General features: G+C 41.6%; 1 protein-coding gene across 3 annotated transcripts in view; it reads right to left on the reverse strand.

Moving 5' to 3' along the window:
- LOC124556449 overlaps nucleotides 1-24,590 on the reverse strand; it is a 219,397-nt gene that overhangs the window by 50,534 nt on the left and 144,273 nt on the right. For all 3 annotated transcript variants that reach the window (XM_047130399.1, XM_047130398.1, XM_047130400.1), the window contains one exon: nucleotides 23,501-23,855. In XM_047130399.1, coding sequence (XP_046986355.1) covers nucleotides 23,501-23,855 — 355 coding nt within the window. The remainder of the gene's footprint in view (nucleotides 1-23,500; nucleotides 23,856-24,590) is intronic.

Consider the following 24,590-nt stretch of genomic DNA (forward strand, 5'->3'; position numbering starts at 1 on the left):
GACACACGAGTATTACGGAGATGCTTAATGAATTCAAATGGGAACCCTTGGAGGGAGGATGAAGTTCTTTCCATAAAACACTACTGAGAAAATTTAGAGAACTGGCATTATAGGCTGGACTGCAGAATGATTCAACTGCCACCAATGTACATCTCACGTAAGGACTGCAAAGATAAGATAAGAAAAAGTAGGGCTCGTATGGAGGTGTATAGACAGTAGTTCTTCCCTCACTCCAATTGCTAATGGCAAAGGAAAGGGAATGGAATGATTATTAGTTGTAAGAGATTCCCTCAGCTATGCAACATATGGTGCCTTGTAGAATATGTTTCTAGAACACAGGTAGGAAAATATTTCTGAGTAGTGATTGCAACAAGAAACAGATTTCAGATTACCTGAGTAGTCAACATAACTCATTCATCTCCGAGTCTCAAAATATTTCAAAGGTGTTGTGCAATACGCCATAAATACACTCCTGGAAATTGAAAAAAGAACACCGTGAATTCATTGTCCCAGGAAGGGGAAACTTTATTGACACATTCCTGGGGTCAGATACATCACATGATCACACTGAAAGAACCACAGGCACATAGACACAGGCAACAGAGCATGCACAATGTCGGCACTAGTACAGTGTATATCCACCTTTCGCAGCAATTCAGGCTGCTATTCTCCCATGGAGACGATCGTAGAGATGCTGGATGTAGTCCTGTGGAACGGCTTGCCATGCCATTTCCACCTGGCGCCTCAGTTGGACCAGCGTTCGTGCTGGACGTGCAGACCGCGTGAGACGACGCTTCATCCAGTCCCAAACATGCTCAATGGGGGACAGATCCGGAGATCTTGCTGGCCAGGGTAGTTGACTTACACCTTCTAGAGCACGGTGGGTGGCACGGGATACATGCGGACGTGCATTGTCCTGTTGGAACAGCAAGTTCCCTTGCCGGTCTAGGAATGGTAGAATGATGGGTTCGATGACGGTTTGGATGTACCGTGCACTATTCAGTGTCCCCTCGACGATCACCAGTGGTGTACGGCCAGTGTAGGAGATCGCTCCCCACACCATGATGCCGGGTGTTGGCCCTGTGTGCCTCAGTCGTATGCAGCCCTGATTGTGGCGCTCACCTGCACGGCGCCAAACACGCATACGACCATCATTGGCACCAAGGCAGAAGCGACTCTCATCGCTGAAGACGACACGTCTCCATTCGTCCCTCCATTCACGCCTGTCGCGACACCACTGGAGGCGGGCTGCACGATGTTGGGGCGTGAGCGGAAGACGGCCTAACGGTGTGCGGGACCGTAGCCCAGCTTCATGGAGACGGTTGCGAATGGTCCTCGCCGATACCCCAGGAGCAACAGTGTCCCTAATTTGCTGGGAAGTGGCGGTGCGATCCCCTACAGCACTGCGTAGGATCCTACGGTCTTGGCGTGCATCCGTGCGTTGCTGCGGTCCGGTCCCAGGTTGACGGGCACGTGCACCTTCTGCCAACCACTGGTGACAACATCGATGTACTGTGGAGACCTCACGCCCCACGTGTTGAGCAATTCGGCGGTACGTCCACCCGGCCTCCCGCATGCCCACTATACGCCCTCGCTCAAAGTCCGTCAACTGCACATACGGTTCACGTCCACGCTGTCGCGGCATGCTACCAGTGTTAAAGACTGCGATGGACCTCCGTATGCCACGGCAGACTGGCTGACACTGACGGCGGCGGTGCACAAATGCTGCGCAGCTAGCGCCATTCGACGGCCAACACCGCGGTTCCTGGTGTGTCCGCTGTGCCGTGCATGTGATCACTGCTTGTACAGCCCTCCCGCAGTGTCCGTAGCAAGTATGGTGGGTCTGACACACCGGTGTCAATGTGTTCTTTTTTCCATTTCCAGGAGTGTATTTATGTGCTGCGCAAAGTTGTAACACATGGGAAAGAGCTATTGTGGTCAAACAGCCACACCAGAAAGTTGTTCTGAAGGCCAAGAGAACTTCGTCACAGGTTCAAATGTAGATTGAGTGTTATTACCAATCAAAAACTCATCGCAGTTCCACTGCCGACTGCTCCTTGTCAGTTCAGTATCAAGTCATTGTTCGTTTAGTTCACTGCACTCTCTCACTCTAGATTTGTTTAAAACCATTCTGTAACTCTGGACTACGGGTTCTTTTCATATACAGCATCCATGACCATAATTAGAAAGTACTTTATAGTTAGGTAAATTACATAAAAAAATATATTGTATGTAATACACACATCTTTTTGGGTAACAAAAGGGCATATCAGCTTACTTCCTCATTTTGATAAACAGCAGAAGACATACTTGTAACAAGGCAAGTTTTCTGTTATTCATACATTTTTTGGTTTCACCTACTTGATTTAGCAACTAACTTTAAGATAACTTTTAATAATTTTCTGAAACTGCAGTGTAAGAAAATTCATATAAAACTTATGATCTTGACTCACACCAAGGACAACATATGCTGTTTCCTCCATAACCTCAATAACTATTCCAAAATCCACTTATCATCTAGTCCTTCTCAACTAATTGAGATACCTTTCTAGATTTTGATCTCCACCTCCGAAATGGCTCCATAAATTTGCCCGTCCATATCAGGAATGTAAACCTTGAACAGTACCTGCACTATGACAACTGTCACCCATTCCACATCAAAAAGTCTCATCCTTACAGCCTTGCCATCTGTGGATGTCGTATCTGTAGTGGAAAGCAACAGCTGTTGAAATGCACTGATAATCTTACCAGAGCCTTCACTCGTACGCAATACCATAGCCTGCTCATCTATAAACAAATCTCCTGTGTTCATCTGTCCTCTGATGCCAGTAAACCTGCTAGCCAGTCACTGACCAGCACTACTCTGGTTGCTTAGTATCACCCTGGCTAAACCACATCACATACTCCATCAAGGCTTTCACTTACTCTCATGTCCTCCAAAATCCTACCCACATCCCCAAAATAGTATTCCAACACTCACCCAACCTACAAAATATCCTTGTCCACTGCAAGACCTGTTGCAGACAGGCCGCGCGCGCACGCACGCACAGCATTCTATGTGGGCATGATAAGTAACCAACTGTCTGCCTGCATGAATGGCCACAGCCAAACTGTGGAAAGCAGCTGCTTCACCACTGGGGCCATTTGGATACTAGCACAACTACACATATGAGAATTCTCTCTCCAACCTATCTTGCATTCTCACACTACCACTGGTCTCACCTTCTGCTAACCTGTTCCCAGTGCCTCGCCTTACCTTTTCCCTTCTCTCTTCTGTCCATACCACTCCTTCTCCATCCAGATAGGGCATTGCCCTCTCTCATCACTCTTAATGGCCACCAGAGTGCATTAGTGTTGTTCAAATGTAGCACTGTTACCAGACCTGGTAGCATATGTAAGTTGTTTGAAACATGTAAGATGTTGAGTAACAACTGTGAAGGACATTCAGATGCAGCGTAACTGTATAAGTCACCATTATCACCACCCAACAGAGTTTGAAAGGGACCTCATTGTGGGTCTCCATTTGGCCTGTTGATCAAATAGTGAAATATCCAGATTTATGGGGCATTTGGATGCGACAGTAGCTCGATGTTGTGCCTCTGTACAAATCTTAGGGCAAGCATACTTGCAATCACAGTTCCAGTTGACCACGTCTGACTACCACACACGAGGATAGCCATAATAAGAACCGAGCACATCATAACCCCTTCACACCTGTGTACCATCTGAGAACAATTAATGGGCTTCCCTACAGGTTGGCTGGAGGCTAATAGCAGCCGAACTACAAAATAGCTGTCTCACAAGTAGGTTACCGTTAACACCAGGCATCTGACTGTGTTGATCATAAAATACTGCTCATGAAGTTGGGCCATTATGGAATACAGGGAGTAGCTCACAGTTGGTTCACCTCTTACTTTAACAACAGACAGCAAAAGGTCATTATCAACAGTGTGGAGAATGACTAAGCAGTAATCCACATGCTTTCAAATCAAAACTGAAGAGTTTCCTCATGGGTCACTCCCAGTCTGTCAAGGAGTTCCTTGAAAAATTAAGCTGATGTGTGTTTATGTAAACTTATGGCTTGTCTTTTTTTGGGTTCATGAACATTTTACTTTATCTGTTATTACTTTTATGTAGTAATTTCATGTACTGACACGTTCCATGACCTTGGATATTTGCTCATCAATTTGATCTTATGCAACTATAGATGTAAAATAAAATACATAAAAGCTACAATGTAAATCGCTGTGATTGGAGTAGTGTTGTGAGACTTACGAAAGACATTTAGATTGAATTGGCAACAGAAAGCTCAAGACAGACAGAAATAGAAGAACCTGCTGGGATCTTATGCTGCATGTTAATTCAGATGAGCCCTATCAGCAAGCCATCAAAACATTGAAAATGAGAAAAGCCGCAGGACTGAATGGCATATTTCCTGAATTTATAAAACACATAGGGGAACATGGAAGAACTTGGCTGAAGAAGTTCTACAATGATATACTCAAGACCAGAAGGGTGCCTCAACAGTTCAAGATCGCACACATATCAGCAATCCTCAAATCTTTGAAGTCAGTACATGACCCCTCAAGCTACCGGCCAAATGAATTGCTGAGTGCTTGCTTCAAACTACTGGAATGACTCATCCATAACAGAATACAAGGAATACATCCTACATTGAGCCTGGATTCCAAAAGAAACTAAAGACATCAGTGGCCTTTATTGATCTGTCAGCAGCATATGACACTGTGTGGCTAGATGGACTCCTGCTTAAAAAAGCATGTCCCAAGTAAGAAACTTACGACACTTGTGGGAAATATGTTAACCAACCGCTACTTCAAGGTTAGAATTGGACAAAAACAGAGCAAGTCATTTATCTTGAAAAATGGGCTCCCCCAAGGGTCCGTCCTACCACCCCTACTTTTCAATCTGTATACTAGTGACATGCCAAACCTTGCTAGCGCAAAGTTTTGCTATGCCGACAACCTTGCAATAGCCCTTCAAATCAGCACACTTGAAGAAGGAGAAAGCTATATTACCTAGAGACTTAGAAATTCTCAACACATACTACAAAGTACGGAAACGCCATTCAAATACAGCAAAGACAGAAGTCTGTGCATTCCATCTAAACAACAGAATTGCAAACCAGCAGTTGAATGTCAACTTCTGCCAACAAAAGGTTAGACATAATTTCCAGCCTAAATACCTTGGTGTCACACTAGATCGGTCTCTGACATATACAAAACACTTGGGAAAACAAGCCTAGAGACCCAAAACAACATCATAAATAAACTAGCTGGTACAACATGGGGTGCTGACACATCGACTCTAATACTACAATACTTCTACATCCACATCTACATCGATACTCCGCAAGCCACCCAACGGTGTGTGGCGGAGGGCACTTTACGTGCCACTGTCATTACCTCCCTTTCCTGTTCCAGTCGCGTATGGTTCGCGGGAAGAACGACTGTCTGAAAGCCTCCATGCGCGCTCTAATCTCTCTAATTTTACATTCGTGATCTCCTCGGGAGGTATAAGTAGGGGGAAGCAATATATTCGATACCTCATCCAGAAACGCACCCTCTCGAAACCTGGCGAGCAAGTTACACCGCGATGCAGAGCGCCTCTCTTGCAGAGTCTGCCACTTGAGTTTATTAAACATCTCCATAACGCTATCACGGTTACCAAATAACCCGGTAACGAAACGCGCCGCTCTTCTTTGGATCTTCTCTATCTCCTCCGTCAACCCGACCTGGTACGGATCCCACACTGATGAGCAATACTCAAGTATAGGTCGAACGAGTGTTTTGTAAGCCACCTCCTTTGTTGATGGACTACATTTTCTAAGCACTCTCCCAATGAATCTCAACCTGGTACCCGCCTTACCAACAATTAACTTTATATGATCATTCCACTTCAAATCATTCCGCACGCATACTCCCAGATATTTTACAGACGTAACTGCTACCAGTGTTTGTTCCGCTATCATATAATCATACAATAAAGGATCCTTCTTTCTATGTATTCGCAATACATTACATTTGTCTATGTTAAGGGTCAGTTGCCACTCCCTGCACCAAGTGCCTATCCGCTGCAGATCTTCCTGCATTTCACTACAATTTTCTAATGCTGCAACTTCTCTGTATACTACAGCATCATCCGCGAAAAGCCGCATGGAACTTCCGACACTATCTACTAAGTCATTTATATATATTGTGAAAAGCAATGGTCCCATAACACTCCCCTGTGGCACGCCAGAGGTTACTTTAACGTCTGTAGACGTCTCTCCATTGATAACAACATGCTGTGTTCTGATTGCTAAAAACTCTTCAATCCAGCCACACAGCTGGTCTGATATTCCGTAGGCTCTTACTTTGTTTATCAGGCGACAGTGCGGAACTGTATCGAACGCCTTCCGGAAGTCAAGAAAAATAGCATCTACCTGGGAGCCTGTATCTAATATTTTCTGGGTCTCGTGAACAAATAAGGCGAGTTGGGTCTCACACGATCGCTGTTTCCGGAATCCATGTTGATTCCTACATAGTAGATGATTCCTACATAGTAGATGATACGCGAGCAAAAAACATGTTGTAAAATTCTACAAGAGATCGACGTACGAGATATAGGTCTATAGTTTTGCGCATCTGCTCGACGACCCTTCTTGAAGACTGGGTCTATCTGTGCTCTTTTCCAATCATTTGGAATCCTCCGTTCCTCTAGAGACTTGCGGTACACGGCTGTTAGAAGGGGGGCAAGTTCTTTCGCGTACTCTGTGTAGAATCTAATTGGAATCCCGTCAGGTCCAGTGGACTTTCCTCTATTGAGTGATTCCAGTTGCTTTTCTATTCCTTGGACACTTATTTCGATGTCAGCCATTTTTTCGTTTGTGCGAGGATTTAGAGAAGGAACTGCAGTGCGGTCTTCCTCTGTGAAACAGCTTTGGAAAAAGGTGTTTAGTATTTCAGCTTTACGCGTGTCATCCTCTGTTTCAATGCCATCATCATCCCGTAGTGTCTGCATATGCTGTTTCGAGCCACTTACTGATTTAACGTAAGACCAGAACTTCCTAGGATTTTCTGTCAAGTCGGTACATAGAATTTTACTTTCGAATTCAATGAACGCTTCACGCATAGCCCTCCTTACGCTAACTTTGACATCGTTTAGCTTCTGTTTGTCTGAGAGGTTTTGGCTGCGTTTAAACTTGGAGTGGAGCTCTCTTTGCTTTCGCAGTAGTTTCCTAACTTTGTTGTTGTAACTTATGCTGGTATACCCAATTGCCGAATACTGTGCACCAGTGTGGCAACATAGTGCCCACACAAGGAAGCTGGACGTACACCTGAAAGAGTCAATGAGGATTATTACAGGCACATTAAAATCCATCCCGATCCCCTGGCTGCACACCAGCAGCAACCTCCCACCACATGGATTATGACGCCAAGAAGCAATCGATTGAGAATGGAGGAAACTACACCACCCCGACTACCCACGAGACCTCCCAATTCATACAGTCTTAAACAACTCTCACCCAGACCGCTTAAGATCTTGCAATCCACTGTGGCATAATGGAAGGAATGATAAGAAGTTCAACGTTAACGAAGAGTGGCACAAGAGGTGGAATGCTGCACCAGTAGCTCATTGAGGTATGCAAGACCCAACTGAAAGCCTACTAGGATTTCATCTGCAGAGAAGGGAGTGGCCAACGCTGAACAGAATAAGAACTGGCCACGCCAGGTGCAATGCTATGATGCACAAGTGAGGACTCAGAGATTCTCCAGCCTGTGATTGTGGGGCCCAAGAACACTGTTCAACATATTGTTAGAGACTGTCCTCAGAGAAAGTATCCTGGACCATATAGTGACTTTATGAATGCTACTCCCTCTGCTGTTAGTTGGCTTCAATCATTAGATATTGAACTATGATTAAATGTATCTGCCTTTTTTAACTTGCAATTATATCAGTCAAAGTAGTCAGTAATATCAAGTTCGTAATTTTCACAATTTAAAAAATATGTATACAATTTGTGCCAAGAAGTAAAAGTATATGTAAATACTTAACTAAATATACACATAAAATTAAACTTTATGTACTTGTCAATGTTTGCTGTTGTTGCCATATGAAAACTAAAATAAACAGCAAGTGATCAAATTGGCTGATGATGATGATGATGATGTGGCAGTGGTGGTGATCATGATGACCATCTCAACTGCATGATGTTTCATTTCATTTCCTCCTCCCTTTCCAGGTGTTTCACTTTTTTTCTCAGGCATTGTATACAGTAACTGGTGATTTTTTGGTTGTTCAATAAATAGCGTTCAGAAACAATAATTTGTAAGAACATAATTGGAGATAAATTGAAATCTGGAATATCATTGTTGCTACTACGGTGTTTGGTAGGTCAGGTAAATTTTCATTAAAGAATGGAACAGTTCTGTAGGACCTTAATGGTTGGTAAGCTTGATTAATCCGAGGATTGTATACAATGTACAGCATACAGTTCATTGTTGACAGCCATCTGAATTGATCAGTGTGTTAACTGCGACTGAAATGGAGAAAACCAAGTTTCATACTGTTATTAAACATGTTAGTTTGAAGGGTTGGGCTGCCATACAAATCAAAACAGAATTGGATGAAGTTCACACAGACTCTGCACCATCATTGAAGACCATTTACTTTTGGACTATTGAATTTAAACATTGTAGGACACACACTGAAAATGAAGAATGCTCTAGCCATCTAGTTGAGGTCACTACAAAGGAAGCAACTGACAAAATTCATGATATGGTAATGCAAAACCACCAAATAGAAATTTGTGAGACTGCTGAGACTGTGGATATCTTAATTGAGCGAGTGCATAATATCCTGCGCGGAGAACTGGCTATGAAGAAGCTGCATGCGAGATATATGGCACGATTGTTCACAGTCGAGCAAACGCGCATCTGGCACATTTCAGCATAATGTCTAGTGGTGTTTAATCACAATCTTTAAGATTTTTCGGCGATCTGTGACAGTTGATGAAACCTGGATCCATCATGACACACCAGAGTCAAAATGGCAGTTAAAACAATGCACAAAGGTGGTGAAAGTGCAACGAAGAAAGCAAAGACCACTTTGTCAGCTAGTAAGGTTTTTTTTTTTTTTGGGGGGGGGGGGGATTCCCAAGAATACCTCATAGATTACTTGGGAAAAAGCAGAACAATAAGTGAACCCTATTATGCTTCACTGATGGATCATTTGAAACTTGCGTTAAGTGAAAAAAGGCCAGGGTTGGTATGCAAAAAAAAAAAAGTGCTGTTTCGCCAGGATAATGCACGTCACACATCAGGGATAATGGTGAAAGTGCATGAATTGGACTTTGAGTTGGTTCCTCATCCAGCCTATTCACCAGACGTAGTCCCAAATGACTTTGGCTTGCTGGTAAGAAATTTTCATCAAATAAGGAAGTGATAGTTGCAGTCAACGACCATTTTGCAGAGTTTGACATAACCTATTTTTCCAATGGGAAATGGGATAAAAAAGCTGGAGGATCACTGGACTAAGTGTACATTTCTTAAAGGAAATAATGTCAAGAAGTAAAGTAAAATGTTTATGAAATGAACATTTTTCCCTTTTTCTTACTAGAATTATCAAACCACCTTCACATAATCATCCTGTGAATGTTGCAGTTCTTTCTACACCAGACAGATATTGTCTTTGTGGCTCTTCAACAAATTCCATAACCATCAAACTTCAAACTTCAAAAACAATACTTAATACAAAATTTAACAAAGCATGTTTCACCTATAAAATAATACCCAACCATGTAACCATAACTATAAAAAGCATGTCATCTGCAGCACAACAGAAAAAAATGTAAAGCCAAATCATGTGTGGATAAAACAAGAAATCTCTCTCTCTCTCTCTCTCTCTCTCACACACACACACATGTACTAGCAAATCATGTAGCATATCCACAATTTTAGTGAATAAATGCACAGGGTTATAACATAAACAAATACTGTAATAGAAATAAAACAGATAATCCAACAAAAGAAACTCACCAAAATGGTACGTCACACAAATGCCCATCAATTACATCGTCAAAATAATGCACACATCTTTCACAGAAGAGTGATTAATCAAACACACACAAATTAACCTGAACAAGTAAGCAACCTGCTTGAAAAGGCTTCCAAAACATAACATAAAATCAATGGTGTCCCAAAGGAGGTCAAAACAGAAATCGAACATATGATAAAGCAATGAAAAAGACTGAACGCACCTGAATCCAATGCAAATCTAGCAAGAGAATTAGCTGCTAAGAAAATAAAACACACAATAATAGTGGACAAAATCATCATAAAGGAAAACATAATGGTAACCGGAGAAAAACCTACAGAAAAAAATTAATGCAGGAAAATGCCATTGTTAGAAATTGACAAAAGCAATTAAATTTTACTCATAAAAGAAAAGGAATACTCTGACAAAACATTAGAACTCATCCAAAGCAACAACATCACAGAATTAACAAGCAGTACAACAAACCAATACCAAAGAAAGTTACAGATATCACAGAAAGAAACAATTTTCACACACACACACACACACACACACACACACACACACACACCAAATCAACAGTGTGTAAGCAACAAATGACATGTAATGACTTACAACAACAAAGTTACACACAGGGTAGGCAATAAACTAAAGAAAGAAGAACTCTCATAGCATACGGAACAACCAACACAATACAGAATAGATGTAGAAGAACTACCACCAACATTGACAAATACAGCCAGCCTGGTACACATCACCTAAATTGCAATTGCTGTCAATCTGTATATGTGGGTCAAACATGCAGGGATTTCAGAACCAAATACGCAGAACATCTTTGAGCACTCAAAAGTAATAGCTCCCACCCAGATTTGCTTGTCACCTAACAGCACAGAATCACCACCAAGAAACATAGAAACTGATTTAAAGATTCTTAAAACTTTTAACAGCCTACATCAAAAATTAACAATCAAAGAAAATTATAACACCCAAAAATTAAAAGCTGAAGGAAGGAAAGTACAAGATGAATACACATCACTGTGCAATAAAACCCTCTTTGCCACAACAGAACTTTACTCACTCATTCACTGCTCACCCCCCCCCCCCCCCACCCCCCCACCCCCTGACAGCCACCATCTCCTCACCTTCCCCCCCCCCTCCCACTCACACACAAGCAAAACATCACAAATGGCAACAACACTTCAGATCTGCACACCACATCCCAAACTAACATGCCACAAAACAAATAATGAACACACAGCCATAACAACAAGTAATGGTGGTAGAAACTCTGTGCTTGGCAAATAAATCTTAACAAAATCTATTTGTAACTGAAAGAAATAAGTATGTTAAGTTGACACGAACAAGGAAGGGTGGGTGGGTGAGTGGGTGGGTGGGGGTGGGGGGGCAAACACCATATCAAAAACTGTAAGTAACACACTAAATAACCCAATCCATAACGATTCTAAGTTGAAAATGAACAATAAAAAGAAGGAAAAAAATATTATGTTGTTTGCAGTTGACAAGCTGTAGATTGTGTAGTAGAGTTAAAGCTACCAGCATAAACAACCACTAGTTTCATGAAGGGTATGTAAACAAATGATATATCCACTTTATTTCCAACTAAAGCCTTGAGACATATCATAAATGAACAACTTCAAATGCCTCAACTAAGTGATTTATGTCTCAACTCTGTACTGCATACAAACTAATGTAAAATATTTGACAATAATCACTCCTTTTACAAATGTAAATACTCTGTGCCGAAGATCCATAACACACACATAAGAAGTTGACATGTAACAACAATTTTGCCGAAAGAAAAACAAACAAAGCCTCTGAAAATAGCACAAAAAGTGCTGAAACATGTCTGAGTGAAAACAAAACTACAAAACTGTGTCTTGCATACAGTGGAATTCATCTCCAATCACTGTTGCTGTCATCCATATGAATTCCACGGCAAGCCGTGGCACTGTGTGCTAAATTCAAGTATATGAGAAATTCTAGCAGGAGCACATGTTGAACTGTTGTCACTGGTATGTACTATCAATATACTTTGATGACAACACATCATGTTTGCAATATGGATGCTCTTAACAATACAGCATTCGTCAGCTTGAAGAATGACACTGAGAAAGTAATAAAATTACTCTTTTCCACTGAAACCAGTAAAACAAAAAAGGTCTGAAGCATGAATATTAAATGCTGATTTACAAACCATCTGTGTTTAAATGTGGATCCGTATTTATATCTTTTGTAATTACAAACCACACCTCTGTTTTTGTTTGAATTACGAATTCACAACCATGGGCAAAATATCACACTTCAGTTAGCCTCTGTCATACTCACAATCATGTGATGGAAAACAGAACTGGAGTCCTAGAACCCTTACATAATAACGAAGATTCCCAGAGTCTGGAGGTAATCAAGATCGAGCGATAAGCATTACAACAATTTAACACCCTTCTTCACCTTTTCTTAAGCAGCTCCACAACCAACTGCCTTCAAAGCAGGAACAAAAAGACTCATTTGTAGCAAACTAACTTAGAATATTTCTTTCCATCAACATACAGATCAACCTCCCCACACCCACCCCCCACCACCACCCTAAGTCTCTCGAAATTACCTGACTTTTCCAGTACATACAATGTACCTGAGAATTATCAATTTTTTAGGTAAGTTGCCAGTTATATTCAACAATGTCAGCGTCAGTGAGGAAAGGTGACCACATCAGAACTGGGGAAAATACGCAACCCATAAATATGCTGATCTTCCCCGACTAAGGTGATCGTCACCGGAGACTATCTGTTGGGGTGGTTCCAACTCAAAGAACTGAGTTCTTTGGACAACTATAGCTGTGGTAACACACCAAATGGTAGCGAATCTGGGGCATTGCCAACATTTCGTCACTATGGCTCTAGAAAGCAGATACCATTGGTTGGAGATAGCACCACATGGTTGACCTAAATCCACTTTCCCAGTCCCTTTCAGGCCATTAGCAATACTGCAGGATGTCTTTTGGGTTGAGAAACTCATCAGCTACAATCCAGCAGCTGCTAAAACATATTATGGGGTTTGAAGCGTAATCAATATATGGTGTGTCTGAATGACATAATAGTGTTTTTCAAGAACATAGAGGAAGATATCACCCATACACAAAACACAATGGAACAACTAAAAGCCCCACACCTCACATCGGCTTAACCAAATGACACTTTGCGCGCAATGAAGTCAGGTATCTCGGGCATGTCATCAGGCAAGAGAGAATCCAACCAGACCATCAGTTACTAGAAGTGGTGGGAGGACCCCCAATCCTGGATGATAAGGGAACTGTAGTCCCTCACTAGTCTAGCCAACTATTACTGAAGGTTCATGGCTGACTTTGCAAAGACCATGTAACCACTGACACACCCATAAGGGAAATGGGGAGAATTACCACTGGATGACAGAGTGCTAGGAGACATTCATACTGATGAAGCATTTTCCTATGTCAAGCCTCAAGCATTTATTATGCATGGGTTGTGTGCTGAGAAAAGAAATGGATGGAAAGGAACATCTAATTGCCTATGTGTCCCAGTATCTTAACAGATCCAAACTCTTAACAGATCCAAACAAACCTATACCACTTTGGAGAAAGAAATGCTGAACCTAATAAATGACAGAAAATATTTCCACTGCTACTTCACAGATATCATTTTGAAGTGGTTAAGGACCATGTCACACTCAAAGAGTTTCTTGGCCTGAAGGTTCCTAGCAGCTAATAAGATAGGCATTACAGTTTAGTCAGTCTGACTATGGACTAATAAGCTCACCTAGCAATTCCCACACAAATGCAGACACACCAAGTTCAGTGTCTCAGTCACCAAACATATTATACACTAGGGATTGATAAACAAATAAAACTGTGACCCAGGCTGCCAATGGTTTGTTTCCCAGATGCAGTTTGTGGTCAGCAAAAGAATTCTGTGTAATTGAGTAGGTGAGTGACTTGTATTGCAATCTAGCTTGAGTAAGAAGGTGCTGAGACAGGCTTACGATTCACTGGTTTCAAGACACAGGAAATAGTGTGCCACAAATCAACCTGTTGTTGCCCATTACGGATGGCACTCAGCAAACAGACCGCACATCATGTGCGTAGCAAGCACAGTTGTATCACCAATGTGGGCCACAGTAATGGCTACAGGAAGCCAGTGCTTGGATTGGTTTTTCTAGGTTGTTGGCCACAACTGCTGTTCCAGATACGAAAGCCCATGTTTCATAGACTTTTTGCTTCAAATATTCATTACTGTCATATCACAGAATACTGACCATTCCTCCTGGAATACCATGTATATCAGTAATGCACGAGACTACATCACTGTACCATTGTCCCAAGTACCACTTCCTGTGTTTCAGTTGTGGTTGCCCTTGCAGTAGTGTACATCTTTAGGTATCACAAGCAAAAAAACTTTTGAGATTAGCATTATTGCTATCACACAATCTAAATCCTGAACTTGTGTGACTTTAGCTGGCACCCAGAACCATAACTGTGCAGATACGCTGACACTGACAACCTATACACCCACGTGTCTACAGTGCCTACCAGTCCAGGAAACACACACACACACACACACACACACACACACACACACACACACACACACACACACTGTTCAGCAGTATCACAGAGCTAATTTGTGAACAATGTATTTCTATCTTCCATTAATGTAAGTAAGAATTCTATTCATATGTATGCATGCAGGACACAGAGTAAATGAAAACCGAGGCTATATGCACACCTCCCAACAGGGCAAAACTGCAAGAGCTATATTACAACTGTGGCAGCCCTACTTAACAGTATCAATGCTGCCAAGGAAACATGACCATGCCACAACTGGGGCCCATATACATCCCATAAATGAATTTATCTTTCCTGACCAAGGATGCAATCAACAGAGGCCATTCACTTTTTTTTTATTTATTGGGTTGTGTGGGTCATGTGAGCCAAATCTACTTGGTCAGGGAACAATTCAATGATCAGTTAACAGACTGCTGATTAGAAAATTTACAAATAAAACTAAACAATTAATAAAAACTTTAAAAAAAGTAAGAGTATACTAAGAAATAACACACTACAAATACAAATCTCAATTATAACAAGGAACTTCTGTATAGAATACTCAGAGTACACCACAAAAAACCCTAACTTAAGATTTGAATACTTGTGGTTTATCACTCAATTTTTTCAGACCTACTGAAGTCTACTGAAAGTTCTTACATGATCTCTTTTTAGATTTTTATAAATTAGTTTCACAAAGGCTCTCTGCAAACTACACTACCCAAATGAAACACATTGCTGATGCGAGTTGGTAAATTGTCAATTGTGAATCACTTTCTGTGTTGTTAAATAGGGCTCTGCAGAATGAGTGACTGCAGAGTGATTCACCAGTAAATGTAATGTGTTGCTAACCAACTGCCATGACACGGCCCCTGTGTTGCCACGCAATCTGAGTTATGTCGTGTCTTCGAACGCAGTTCTGTATTGGTTTGTGAAAATGAATGAGCAGGTTGTGAGAATTACCTTTGTACGGGAAGCTGAAAAAGTCCCATTTTATACTGCTACAAGCTCCCAGCTATGAATATTTTCACCCATCACTACTACTACTACACACACACACACACACACACACACACACACACACACACACATGCCATTATCATATCACACAAAGTATTTATGACTACTTGTTCTTCCTATTCTTCCAGTACTCTTTCATTCATTTGCTAAAGGGCCTCTTCCTTTCTTCAGTTCACTTTGGTCTTTGGGCTTTAGGTGCTGTCTTCTCTGATATTACCTCCCACTTGGTATTTTGTGTCTATAGACGCTTTTGTCTCTGATGTCCGCTGAATCTATATGTGCTTTTTCCAGATCAATTTTGACTTGTGCCATCCAAGGTCTCGCGGTTTTCATTATTATTATTATTTATTATTATTATTATGTGATAGCATATTAGTTATTACTATGTATCCTTAATATTGAAATGCCAAGTACAATCAAAAGGTGCTCAGATGAAGCAGTACTCTCTATGTTGCACACAGAAACAGCAGTTTCCCGTTTCTGTTTTGTGCATTGAGCAGGGCTGTCGTGCCAGCTAGTCATCAACCAGCTACTGATTTATATCATCTGCCTGTTGCATTTCTTTACAGCTGCTCATGTCAGGAAACTGACCACACCTAACTGAATACAGAATTAATATATGGTGCATTGTTCTTTGTAATCCTAATTGATATTTCATCATACCCACATGATTCTGTACTATCTAGTGATTCAATAACTGATTCATTGTCACCCTGATTTGTTCCCTGAAGTTACATGCAATATAATTCTCTCAGAACAACAGTTTTTATGAGTTCCACACATCTATTTACCTTCAACAATAAAATTTTGATTTAACTTGGCAACTCTCATCAGGAAGTGATTATTAAATATTTTTTACAACTCTGGTGGATCACTAACAGTTTCATTCTCATATAAGTGGTGTATTATCTTGATTGCCCGCATTCTATCCTGATGCCTTTTTCACAAATGACCATTTAGTTTTAATTTTGTGCCTCGAGTTTTCTATTCTCTTGGTGTAATGCTGTACAGAGTGGCAGCCAGTCAAGGAATATTTTAGTGAATTGGTTTAAAAATTTTATTTAAAAGGCCCCAGTCAAATCTTTACAAGTTTTCTCCCACAGAAACTGCAGCTGTGCCTATGTGACACAAGTTGCCTGTCTTTCAGAACTGAGGCAATTCTGTCCAGTTAAAGGTGCTGAAAAGAGATGCCTTGAGCCCTCTGCTGAAACTGCTAGCGAATTCACGCCAGCAGTTTTAGCCAACAGCGTGCGTGAGGTACAGGTCTTGTGTCGACTCTGGAGGATTCTGCAGTGTAGAACACAGTTGCTTCTCTTTCTTGTCATCCAGACCTCGAGCAGAACAGATGTCTTTCTTGAGAGGCAGAGCATCTGGCTCTGCATTTCACGACTGGCAACTGACATCAATTAACATGAACCGCCTCCCCATCCGTTGCCCACATATTTAGTTGTTTGTCGTCCTAGACTGGCCTACACTTGGTAACTTCCGACCTTAAGTGCACCCTTTGTATTCTGTATATTGAAATATATTCTCTTTATTTTACCTAATTTTCTGTTCTGTCATTTAACAGCAGCCCTGGATGCCCACTCACAAGTGCTGACTGCTTGACCTCCTGTACATTATAATTGTAAGCAGAATCCAACAGCCTTTTTTCCCAATGCCCATGCACAATGCACCGTTTTAGATGATCTAATGACATTTGTCAGCGCTTTGCAGTAATGTCTGTGGCGAACCTTTATAAGTGGGTACTGAGTGTACCTCATTTTTACAATACCTCTCCCATTTCATCTAAATCATATTCTAACATCATTATTTTCCAAACTGGTTGCTTATTAGTACCACATATCTTTCTGCAATTTTATAATGGGAAAGAAATAACAAATAAAGTTATGAAGCTTTGAAAAAATAATGTTTTTTCTTGTTCGAGTTGTTCTCATTGTAGGCTTCTTGTCAAGTTTATCCTTAGAAATTTGTTTTGTGTGTCCGCATTGCAAGTGCACTCAAATCTCGAAGTCTTCCCTTCCCCCCCGCCCCCCCCCCCCCCCCCACTCTGACTACTACTAGTGTTACAACCGGTGAGACATTATCTGACATATCATTACTAATTTTTTGACAATGTGCCCACCAATTAGAGGTCAATCTATGAATAAATTGTTTATGGTTCCGCTGTTGTCTCCCATAACTTTAGTGGGACAGCAGACTCGTGTTCTATGATTGAAATAAATCAGTTAACATTTTCTTTTCAGGAGAATAGTCACATCGTTTACATTGAAATCCCAATGCAAGATTAACTTCATGCTGAATCTGGAACAGTGTCTAGTCTGGGGAAGAAAATCTTGTAGTCGTTAACTGGATACCTGTAGAAGCATATAATGAAAAGACTTTCCTTGAAATTTCAGTCTCTCCTGCACAACCTACTAATACTTGGTCTTTACAATGCACTGATGTGTCAACTCTTTCAAATGGAAGTGGCTACTACTATAATCTGCATAGTAATCATACATGATGTACCCCTTCAAAGGAAGCCTTAGCATTTCTTCACCATCTAAATTATGTTCTGAAATACAAATAATGTCAATCAAGAGCTATTAATTTACTTCACCTCCAGTTCCCTTAATATTTTGATGAAATAAGCTTACTAAACCTTCCGATCTGCATTCTCTATTTACGGGACTATCTGCCAGCATTAAAGGAAATTTCCTCATGCGGGGATGCCTTCTACTTGACTTCATTCTAACTGTCATACTACATATTATCACAAGAATTTGGACTTGAGTGAGGCCAGATTCAACCACTATTGTGTCACTTATAAAGCTTAACCAATCATCCCCTCCCACCACTTTTCAGCTGTAGATTACATCTAGTATGACCCGAGCCACAGATACCCTCTACTATCATCACAGTCACATCAGCAGTAATCAGTGCACTCTCAAGTCCCTTATTACCTTGTCCCACAGCACTATCAAGACAGGGTTGATTGTAATGCCAGGACAGCTGTACAAAATGAACATTCCAGATGTGGAAAGGGTCCTTTCGGATGCCATGAAGGGTACAGGGTGCACCCATCTGCAGGTGGTCGCTCATGTCGGCACCAATCATGTGTGTTGCTATGGATCGGAGGAAATCCTCTCTGGCTTCCGGCGGCTATCTGATTTGGTGAAGACTGCCAGTCTCGCTAGCGGGATGAAAGCAGAGCTCACCATCTGCTGCATCGTCGACAGGACTGACTGCGGACCTTTGGTACAGAGCCGAGTGGAGGGTCTGAATCAGAGGCTGAGACGGTTCTGCGACCGTGTGGGCTGCAGATTCCTCGACTTGCGCCATAGGGTGGTGGGGTTTCGGGTTCCGCTGGATAGGTCAGGAGTCCACTACACGCAACAAGCGGCTACACGGGTAGCAGGGGTTGTGTGGCGTGGGCTGGGCGGTTTTTTAGGTTAGATGGCCTCGGGCAAGTACAGAAAGGGCAACAGCCTCAACGGGTGCAGGGCAAAGTCAGGACATGCGGGGACCAAGCAGCAATCGGTATTGTAATTGTCAACTGTCGAAGCTGCGTTGGTAAAGTACCAGAACTTCAAGCGCTGATAGAAAGCACCGAAGCTGAAATCGTTATAGGTACAGAAAGCTGGCTTAAGCCAGAGATAAATTCTGCCAAAATTTTTACAAAGGTACAGACGGTGTTTAGAAAGGATAGATTGCGTGCAACCGGTGGTGGAGTGTTCGTCGCTGTTAGTAGTAGTTTATCCTGTAGTGAAGTAGAAGTGGATAGTTCCTGTGTATTATTATGGGTGGAGGTTACACTCAACAACCGAACTAGGTTAATAATTGGCTCCTTTTACCGACCTCCCGACTCAGCAGCATTAGTGGCAGAACAACTGAGAGAAAATTTGGAATACATTTCACATAAATATTCTCAGCATGTTATAGTCTTAGGTGGAGATTTCAATTTACCAGATACAGACTGGGACACTCAGATGTTTAGGACAGGTGGTAGGGACAGAGCATCGAGTGACATTATACTGAGTGCACTATCCGAAAATTACCTCGAGCAATTAAACAGAGAACCGACTCGTGGAGATAACATCTTGGACCTACTGATAACAAACAGACCCGAACTTCTCGACTCTGTATGTACAGAACAGGGAATCAGTGATCATAAGGCCGTTGCAGCATCCCTGAATATGGAAGTTAATAAGAATATAAAAAAAGGGAGGAAGGTTTATCTGTTTAGCAAGAGTAATAGAAGGCAGATTTCAGACTACCTAACAGATCAAAACGAAAATTTCTGTTCCGACACTGACAATGTTGAGTGTTTATGGAAAAAGTTCAAGGCAATCGTAAAATGCGTTTTAGACAGGTACGTGCCGAGTAAAACTGTGAGGGACGGGAAAAACCCACCGTGGTACAACAACAAAGTTAGGAAACTACTGCGAAAGCAAAGAGAGCTCCACTCCAAGTTTAAACGCAGCCAAAACCTCTCAGACAAACAGAAGCTAAACCATGTCAAAGTTAGCGTAAGGAGGGCTGTGCCTGAAGCGTTCAGTGAATTCGAAAGTAAAATTCTATGTACCGACTTGACAGAAAATCCTAGGAAGTTCTGGTCTTACGTTAAATCAGTAAGTGGCTCGAAACAGCATATCCAGACACTCCGGGATGATGATGGCATTGAAACAGAGGATGACACGCGTAAAGCTGAAATACTAAACACCTTTTTCCAAAGCTGTTTCACAGAGGAAGACCGCACTGCAGTTCCTTCTCTAAATCCTCGCACAAACGAAAAAATGGCTGACATCGAAATAAGTGTCCAAGGAATAGAAAAGCAACTGGAATCACTCAATAGAGGAAAGTCCACTGGACCTGACGGGATACCAATTCGATTCTACACAGAGTACGCGAAAGAACTTGCCCCCCTTCTAACAGCCGTGTACCGCAAGTCTCTAGAGGAACGGAGGATTCCAAATGATTGGAAAAGAGCACAGATAGTCCCAGTCTTCAAGAAGGGTCGTCGAGCAGGTGCGCAAAACTATAGACCTATATCTCTGACGTCGATCTGTTGTAGAATTTTAGAACATGTTTTTTTGCTCGAGTATCATGTCGTTTTTGGAAACCCAGAATCTACTATGTAGAAATCAACATGGATTCCGGAAACAGCGATCGTGTGAGACCCAACTCGCCTTATTTGTTCATGAGACCCAGAAAATATTAGATACAGGCTCCCAGGTAGATGCTATTTTTCTTGACTTCCGGAAGGCGTTCGATACAGTTCCGCACTGTCGCCTGATAAACAAAGTAAGAGCCTACGGAATATCAGACCAGCTGTGTGGCTGGATTGAAGAGTTTTTAGCAAACAGAACACAGCATGTTATTATCAATGGAGATACGTCTACAGATGTTAAAGTAACCTCTGGCGTGCCACAGGGGAGTGTTATGGGACCATTGCTTTTCACAATATATATAAATGACCTAGTAGATAGTGTCGGAAGTTCCATGCGGCTTTTCGCGGATGATGCTGTAGTATACAGAGAAGTTGCAGCATTAGAAAAATGTAGCGAAATGCAGGAAGATCTGCAGCGGATAGGCACTTGGTGCAGGGAGTGGCAACTGACCCTTAACACAGACAAATGTAATGTATTGCGAATACATAGAAAGAAGGATCCTTTACTGTATGATTATATGATAGCGGAACAAACACTGGTAGCAGTTACTTCTGTAAAATATCTGGGAGTATGCGTGCGGAACGATTTGAAGTGGAATGATCATATAAAATTAATTGTTGGTAAGGCGGGTACCAGGTTGAGATTAATTGGGAGAGTGCTTAGAAAATGTAGTCCATCAACAAAGGAGGGGGCTTACAAAACACTCGTTCGACCTATACTTGAGTATTGCTCATCAGTGTGGGATCCGTACCAGATCGGTTTGACGGAGGAGATAGAGAAGATCCAAAGAAGAGCGGCGCGTTTCGTCACAGGGTTATTTGGTAACCGTGATAGCGTTACGGAGATGTTTAATAAACTCAAGTGGCAGACTCTGCAAGAGAGGCGCTCTGCATCGCGGTGTAGCTTGCTCGCCAGGTTTCGAGAGGGTGCGTTTCTGGATGAGGTATCAAATATATTGCTTCCCCCTACTTATACCTCCCGAGGAGATCACGAATGTAAAATTAGAGAGATTAGAGCGCGCACGGAGGCTTTCAGACAGTCGTTCTTCCCGCGAACCATACGCGACTGGAACAGGAAAGGGAGGTAATGACAGTGGCACGTAAAGTGCCCTCCACCACACACTGTTGGGTGGCTTGCGGAGTATAAATATAGATGTAGATGTAGAACATTGGTGGCTTCAGTCTGAGCAGCAATCAGGTCCATTGACTGCCTATGTCATCAGCCCAGAAGACAATTCTCCTGTCAGTACCCCACTGTCTTTAATGAAATCCTTACACAAAGGACTGAGGTCTTCTGTCACTTTACTGAGAACTGTACACGGTAAAACGTGATGTGGTAGTCCTTATGTAATGTTTCCTACAACAGTGGGCCTTCACTGCACACATGGCTGCTATCTAGCAACAGAATCATCATCATCTCTTTGATGTTTTTATTTTAGACTTACCAAGAATGCTGGATATCTTCTTTATCTTACCTGCTCCCACAAATACTGGAAATTTCTCTCTACAGGACCCTGACCCTTGGCTAAGTATATTTTCAACACTAAAAATGGAACTACCATAGCATGTTCTCTTCTTAATGGCCTTACTCTGAATTGCCAGTCTCCATTTCTACACACTCTCCCTTCCTTGCCTCTCCATTTCTTGTTCACCTTCCTTTAATTAAGCCTTAAGGGCACAGATCTTCACTTTCTGTTCCACTATTATCCTGTTCCTATTACAGGTCCTCCAGCATCATGCAGCACTTTGTTAGCTGCCCCTTAGCCTCCCTGATAGATTCATGCTTGTGGAACTACTTGCTACACAACATACCCCACAACTCTCAAACCTACAACATTTTGCACACTTCTCATTTGTGGTCAAATTTTACAATATCTTTAAACAAATGCAATGAAATAATGTGAAACTTCTCACACAAACTCAAGACTACCAGTAATGTGACTACTTTATCCTACTATAAGCATGAAAATTTTACAACAGTATGTGGCTTAGCTTTTGGGAGCATTCTGAACAGTTACCAGTTATGATGATGTCACACCAAAGATATTAGGATGACTGTAGTCATACCACCACCTCGTCATTCATCTAGAGCTGCTTATGAGAGCAAACTCAGTGGAATTCTACCTCATGACACTTCTATCAATAAGTGTTTTGGCTAAGCCTGTCTGCTGTTTGTTGGATGCTACCTTGCCCTACACCAGTGCCCTGCTGCTACGACATGCAGCTGACAACCACAATGAGTCTCTCAATATTTGAATACATCAGTAGCCTGGTCGAGGTCAGCTGACTAACCTGACTGTGCCTAAACCCACCTGCACATTATAATAAATGGTTCAAGAGATGGGCAGTGGTCGTTTTGTGGAGTGGATAGAAATGCTAATACAGGCTTATGACAAACATCTCAGTCAACACATTGATGTGTGTAGTATCTGTACATAAACCATTTCTGATGCCTACACAAGTTCTATTCTCTAACACTATAGAAGACTGGAAAAAGGATATGTCTAATATACATCTTCACAAATGTAACAACCAATACTGAACTCTACTTTTATGTAGCAATCTAACACAAAATTATAGTTTGTCTCATGCCTTGGCGAAGAGACTGTCCTCTATCAAAGTAACTCAATTACTGTCATGGGAGACTACCATAACATATTACTTTATTATGGTTATGACATTATTCATCGCACACTTACCCTTGTTGCTGCATGACCACTGCCAGGAAATGTATTATCTGGATGTGAGATGATGTTTTGTGACCCAGAGCTGTCTCCTCCTTTCTCCTGTTCTTGCTTCTTGTTTTTAATAGCACATCGCTGTTTCTTCTGTTGCTGACTCTGTTGTTGATACTGTTGCTGCTGCTGACCTCCCTCTCCATTGCCCTGTAATCCCTCAGTGGATACAGCAGTTGACCGCTTTTGTGGAGGATAATTTGCACGCAAACATCTGAAGATCTCAGGCATAGGGTTACGAGTTTCACTATCACCAAACAACTGCAGTGCTGCCGACAGTACCATCAGTAAATGTAACATATCTTCTGTGTGGCGGTTGCTGAAACGAAGAATAGTTTTCATTATTTTATCTTTATTTGTAATGTAAAAATACAGCTACAAGAGCATGCTGAAAAGTAACACCTCTGAATTTTTATGTGCAAACTCTTAAGCTTTTTGAATAAAACAAAAGTTATTAAAAGTCTGCATCTTAATTCTCCATGTCTACATATTTGCAAGCCTCTGCCACTAGAGGGCTCCAAATTGCAACTTGTAACATGGTGGTGCGGAACGTAGCTACTTCATTGCATGAGAAACAGCATGCCGTAATCGAGTTTCGAATTCAAACAGTTTGTGCACACATGGAGCATCCTCTCCTTTAATGTGATAATGCCAGACCATACACGATCATTGACATCTGCAATACTCTGATGTTTTGGGTTACTGCCATCAATTAGCTCCACCCAATTTTCATCTATTTCTAAAACTACACACCAGTCTCTTGTTGGTAGAAACAAGTTTGTCACCAGGTTGAATACATTGAGAAATAAATAGGTAGATATGAAGAATAAATATGTAGAATGTTAATAATGTTTGCTTTATTTTAAAAGCTTTAAAAGTTTTCAAATAAAAAATTAAGAGACATTACTTTTCAGTACACCCTTGTATGTAATACCTTAAATTGCATATATTTATTTTGAAGATATTTGCTAGACTGATGAGGGCCAGATGCCAATCTCTGCTAAAAGCAATGATCATTTGCAAGTGGCCTTCCATTTTGTAGCAATTTTCTAAT

Source organism: Schistocerca americana, chromosome X (assembly GCF_021461395.2).
Source record: "Schistocerca americana isolate TAMUIC-IGC-003095 chromosome X, iqSchAmer2.1, whole genome shotgun sequence".
NCBI classification, from domain to species: Eukaryota; Metazoa; Arthropoda; class Insecta; order Orthoptera; family Acrididae; genus Schistocerca; species Schistocerca americana.